The following is a 6,000-nucleotide window of genomic DNA, read 5'->3' on the forward strand; positions in this document are numbered from 1 at the left end:
TTTTGGATGATCTCACTGTCAATCTATTGGGGGAATACCGTATAACAAACAACGTTTTTGCAAGGAGATTTCAACTTTAACTAGCTGAACAAGACGAAAAAAGATAGATTAATTAGACATTTTAACATCAAATGCAGGATTAGCAATAGTTAACCTTTGGTTTTCAACCAGATTCACTGATGGGAGATTTACACAAAATGACCGTAATCGAAAGACCAAGTAATCGACCACCATGTCACAAGAACCCTTTCAACTACAATCAGTTTTTGTAGTTTTTGGGTCAAACTTCGCAAAGAAATCTGAGAACGATAATATAATAACTGGAAAAAATTTTAGGTTTTTTTCAAATTCTAAATTTAACAGAGATCTTGCTCTCGCGGAATGGTGGAAATGTACCAATATGAGAACGGCAATGATATGTTTATTCCTTCCTCGAAAGTTTTGAGAAATTTGTTGCAAAAAGACACACCTGTCTGTACTATTAAGATACGTGATAGAGATTACAGATTTTTAGGCAATGGATAAAGCAAAAATTGAAGACTTGATTACCTAAAAACAGTTTTTGTTCAGTAATAGGAAAAAATCATTGAACAGAAATTCATTAAACAGAAGATCAGTCAAATTGAAAAAGGTCAAGCTTGATGCAATCTGATTAGACAGTTGCAAAATTTCAGAAGAAATAAAAAACATCAACTTTTGCCTACTCATATCATTAGCTTAGACAGACACTTAGTAAAAATCAGACAGCTAAAGATATGAGTTGGCAAAAGTTGATGTTTTTTAATTCCTCTGAAATTTTGCAACTGTCTAATCTGATTGCAACTGTCTAATCTTGGGGTTTTCAAGGGTTTACCATTTTGTGTAAATACCATGATAACTTAACATACGGCAGTTCACATTCAGTGCTCTGACTAAGGAACTGCTTTCAGTCGTTGACTCGCTGGACGATAACAAAGCAGCAGGACCTCGTGACTGATCAGTTCTTCTCACAAAGTCACGCAAAATGGCTATTCACGTATATCTAGAGTTCACTTTAAATAAGTTCATTAAAGAAAATTTTTTTTCAACTAAAATGAAGTTAGCCTGTGTAAGACCAATTTTCAAAAAAGTTAATAAATTGCTTAGTGCAAACTTTTGTCCAATTTCTGTAATTCCGATTTTGCAAAAAAAAAATTGGAGCGCCTCCTTCTAGTCAGATGACAGATCTCAATGATCAGCACAAAATTATTAAAAGAGCAGTTCTGTTTTCACATAGAAAATCAGCATCGCATGCAGTTTTAAGTATATTTGACACTTTTTGTCCAATATGACGAGGTTGTCAACGGAAGAAAAATTCACTATGGTGAATCACGTTGTTTCAGTTCTAAGATAAGCAGTTTACATGAAAAAGTCAAGGAAGTCTTACAGAAGACGCAAAAACAGTTAGAGATGAATAAGCTAACCATGAATACAAACGAAACCGAATTCATTTTCTTATCACACCAAAATTCTCATTTGGGATTGTTTATAAAAAAAACAGCCGCAAAAACTTTGGTATTCAGATCAACAGGAACCTTCATTTGGCAAGCAGCTTTATAAAATGTTAAAGGAGATGTCTCATGCTTGCAAACAATTTACCAAGGAAAACTTAATTTTCCCCTGAACACATATTCTTCTTTTAAAATCACGTGTGATCCCTTACTTATTTTTTTCAACAACCTTATTTCAACATTTATTTGAAAAAACCTGAAATTGTGTAATCGAAAGAATAACTGGGCTATAAGAGTGGTTTTTCTAAAAAAAAGCATGATAGAGCGAGAGCTCCACTGATACAGACAAAAATCTTTCCAGCTGAGCATTGTCAGAGCAGAAGGTCTTGAAATGTTTCACGGGTATCTGAGTCTTCTATAAGACAATCGTTATAACAAAAATTATTTTCAAAATATAACAAAAATTATTTTCAAAATATCAGTTAACTATTAACAATCTTAATTTATAATCTAGACTTTTAAGTTGTTAACATTAGCACAAAGCTTTTATTAAGACTTAAAATAGAGCGAGAGATCCATTGATATAGACAAAAATGTTTCCAGCTGATCTCAAAACAGCCAAAATGCCGCTAATCAAATCTCATGTTGACATATTCAGAGAAGAAGGTTTCGAAAACTTCCACGGGCATCTGAGTCTTCGACAAAACAATCAAGCAAAACAATTCAAATTCTGGCAATATGTCAGAACTAGCTTGGAATTAATTCGATTGTACGTCAATGCGTACAAAATGGAATCGGTCACCAAAATGATTTCGGTTAGCAAGAAATGGAAAAAATTAAGAAAACGTTTATTGAGTTTTTGGTCTCACATTATGAAAAGGTTCTTTGAACAGGGACGTGGGAGCTTTTAAAAGTTATTTTGTTTGGAAGAAAACAATACGAAGATATTTATTGATGTGTTTTTTCTTAACAAAATTCAAGTTTTTAAGTGTATACTTTTGAAAATTACACTTAATTGATTTGAAATATTATATTGTTTTGTTGCAAGTAAAATGAACGCCTGGTTATAATTTTAGTTTACTGGTTTCAAAGGCACAGGTAGGAGCAGTTCAATGTTTAGCTCAAACTGAGCTGGGCTTTTCAATTATATAGTTCCGGAGTAAACTGAGCAGTATTACACGATTAAACTTGTATCAAGGATCAGTGGAGAAATGCTCCTCTTAATAAATGTACTAAATTGACTGAATGCGGATTGCATGAGTGAAAAGGTATGGGTGACATACCATTGAAATTGGGTCTGATCCTTCCATCGTATCCGACGAGTAGCTTGTCATAGAACTCAGTCGTGGCTGCATCGTCTGGGTTAGTTTCACTACAACACAAGGGTCCCTCCGTATAAACAAGATACATACATGCTTTTGAAATTGGGAGACAGTATTCGAGATAAGCGTTTTCATCTCTGATCACACTACTATAAACATTGGTGGAGGAATCTTTGGAGAAGAATAAGTTTAAAAGTTCCATTTTTAGTGATCCTAAAGAACGGAGAACTGTTTTAATTGCGAAAGTATAGTACCACTTGTTGATGGCAAACGTTTGAGGGCGAGGAGCAGGTTGACTGTTATAGACACTCTTCTCAATTCTTGTAAATTGACCCGATATGATTTAAAATATTACTAATATAGACTTTTAGGATGTTAAAAAATAGCAAAAAATTGAAACTCCACTTAGTGGGTTGGTATGTGCGTGCGTGTTTGTGTGTGTGTGTGTGTGAGTGTGTGTGTGTGTGTGTGTGTGTGTGTGTGTGAGTGTGTGTGTGTGTGTGTGTGTGTGTGTGCGTGTGTGTGTGTGTGTGTGTGTATGTGTGTGTGTGTGTGTGTGTGTGTGTGTGTGTGTGTGTGTGTGTGTGTGTGTGTGTGTGTGTGTGTGTGTGCGTGCGTGCGTGCGTGCGTGCGTGCGTGTGTGCGTGCGTGCGTGCGTGCGTGCGTGTAAGACTGTACAGCATGAAGATTTACAACCTAATTGAAAATAAAAGTGCAATGTTTGAAACTTTGGGATTTGAACACTAAAAAGAATGCTGAATTGAACACCTGGATTTGAAGCCTTAGTTGAACTCAAATATTTAATGAATGTTGTTTTGAGTGTGACTAATTATTTTCAGCTCGGAATGATCGATCAATAGGTGGAAACCTGCCTTTTCTCAGCTAGCTTTTGATACTAATGATTTTTTTTGAATAGCTTACAATTGAATTGAAGAAATAGAACTCGTACCCGTATATGCAAAGAGTCGGAGAGAAATATATTGCAATGTTAAGTAACAAGACTAACAACTTCATAATGTATAACTACAACTGCAGTAAAGGAGACAGGAAAGCTCAACTTTCATTTAATCAGTCAAGAAAAGTTAGAATCAGCAATAATTAAGTCAGCTTTTTCAGAGCAGTCACAAAAAGAAACAAGAAGATTGTTTCGGCTTTTAACTGAAACTTATGTTACTTTTTTAAAGGAAATGAAATATGAAACCGTTATAAGAAAGGCTGTGGCAATTTATACTTTAATTTAATTGTCCTTTCAAATCCAAATTTGGCGTAAAACGGTTCCCAAATTATTTGTTTCTAAGCTAAATTTGGGACAAATAAAAAGGGATATAGAATTAACTTCTATATCTGTCCAACAATAAAGTTTTCACATTTCGTCCACAATTTAAATAGTAAACTCAAAATCTCAGCAATAAAGTAGAGAGTTAAAATGGGAAGAAACAAATCTTATGGAAGAAGTTTAAAACTGCAATAAAGATTAACGTTTGCTTGTCTGTTGTGAGAACACGTCCATAATCAAACAAGGTACCGCTCAGGTGTTAAGTTTAAATACAACAACACAAACACAAGATTGCGAATGAGGGAAAACTACAGGGGGCATGAACTAGAAAGGAACAAGCTTTCAGGGCAACTTCTGGGCTAAAAATTGTGGGAAAAATTATGTTACAAGGAGCAAATAAAATTCAGGCTAAATTAGGCGATTAAATATAACTGTTGTTTACCTAATGAAACTTTTAATATCTTGCTCACTTATTGAGTTGGTTCCAATGTAAATAATGTGGGAAAACTGCAAAAAGTTCTGGGAATTTTGATTTGGAAATATATTGCAAATTTATATACTGAAAAGCTGCTATTTCTCAACTGCTTCAAAAGCAATCGCGATCTTCTAATCGGTGAGCTAACTGGATTAAAATTAGGTTATAAGTTATTAACTTGGCCCTAACTATCTATTTACGAAAACAGTGGCACCTGTATGAAACAAAAGATTTGCCCAGCTCGATAAAAGCGATCAAACCAATCTACGAACTCAGGAAGCCTCCAATACCTCTCCAAACAGGTAAGTCTTAACCCAAAATGGGAGAGGAAATTTAAAATTAGACCTTAATTCGTTTCAAAACCCAAACCCTGACAGGGTTTTATTTTGTATCCAATTGAGAAGAGGGCTAAAGTTTGTCTTTTAATCTGGAACTATTTAGTTTGTTGTGTAATTTGGGTTAAGTTGACTTAAATTGGCAGTCACTCGAAACATTTACAATAAGTTCCGGACTGCTTTTAGGAAAATCAGCCATAAGCAATTGCAGCCCACTTCATTGTTGTTAAAGGTAACATTTCTTTTTGATTTCCAACCAATCACAGTTGAGAAAAATGTAGGTGAACAAAAAGCAAAACCTGATAAATTATTACAAGGTTAAAATGTCGGTTTGCAATTTAGACAGCTTCGTGCATTCATTTGTGAATCGACGGTAAAAGGAAATGAAACACATAAAATTGTTTATTTTCCATTGTTTGTTTAGTTTATTCCTGACCAAAAAAGTTCCGGTGTTCAAAACAGTACAATAAAATTTTGCACGGTTTTCTCTTTTCAGATCGCCAAGCCAATCATCAAAAATAGTAAGGTAAAATACAACAAAAAAGTCACGTGAGGTTACGAATTTTCGCGTAATTTTGGGCTGAGAAACGATTATGTCTCCATATAGCGCTGTATCAAGTGCCTGGACTGCCTTTGATTTTAAGGTGGCTATAAAACGACATGAATATAAAAGAAAGTGAAACAGTAAATGTTATAGTGACAATCAAAAAATTTTCTAGAAACAAACTGGTTTTAATCTCTTCATTAAAATAAATGGTATCAGATGTTTTCTTCTGAAAATAAAAATTTACTAGTTTTGTGCACTATTAGAGGTGCAGCTCCAACAAAAAGTTTAATTATCAGAACCTCCAATTTTGTGACATTTGAGATGAAACTCTAGGTCAAAAAGTGGTGCTTTGTGATTCAGTAAACGAGAACGGAGTTTAAATAGCCTATAACAAGCTAATGCTTGATCATGACTAATTACATTACGAGCGATTAAACGTACCAAAAAATCTACTTCCAAAGAGAGTAGCTGGAACTTCCAGGTGCCAACTACCGTTCAATGCGGAATGAACTTAAACTTTGTGAAATTGATTTCCACAAAGCAATTAAGAGCCTTATAACAAAAAATATAATCAAA

General features: G+C 34.3%; 1 protein-coding gene across 1 annotated transcript in view; it reads right to left on the minus strand.

Annotated features, from left to right (window-relative positions):
* Positions 1 to 4,943, minus strand: part of LOC142336201 (uncharacterized) — a 108,849-nt gene extending 103,906 nt beyond the window's left edge. The window contains exons 1-2 of the mRNA XM_075384856.1: positions 3,741 to 4,943; positions 2,753 to 2,841 (exon numbers count right to left, since the gene is read on the minus strand). Of these exons, the coding sequence (XP_075240971.1) occupies positions 2,753 to 2,841; positions 3,741 to 3,805 (154 nt within the window). The 5' untranslated portion in view covers positions 3,806 to 4,943. The remainder of the gene's footprint in view (positions 1 to 2,752; positions 2,842 to 3,740) is intronic.
* Between the last annotated feature and the right edge of the window lie 1,057 nt (positions 4,944 to 6,000).

Source organism: Convolutriloba macropyga, chromosome 3, assembly GCF_964194025.1.
Source record: "Convolutriloba macropyga chromosome 3, txConMacr16.3, whole genome shotgun sequence".
Classification (NCBI taxonomy): domain Eukaryota; kingdom Metazoa; phylum Xenacoelomorpha; order Acoela; family Convolutidae; genus Convolutriloba; species Convolutriloba macropyga.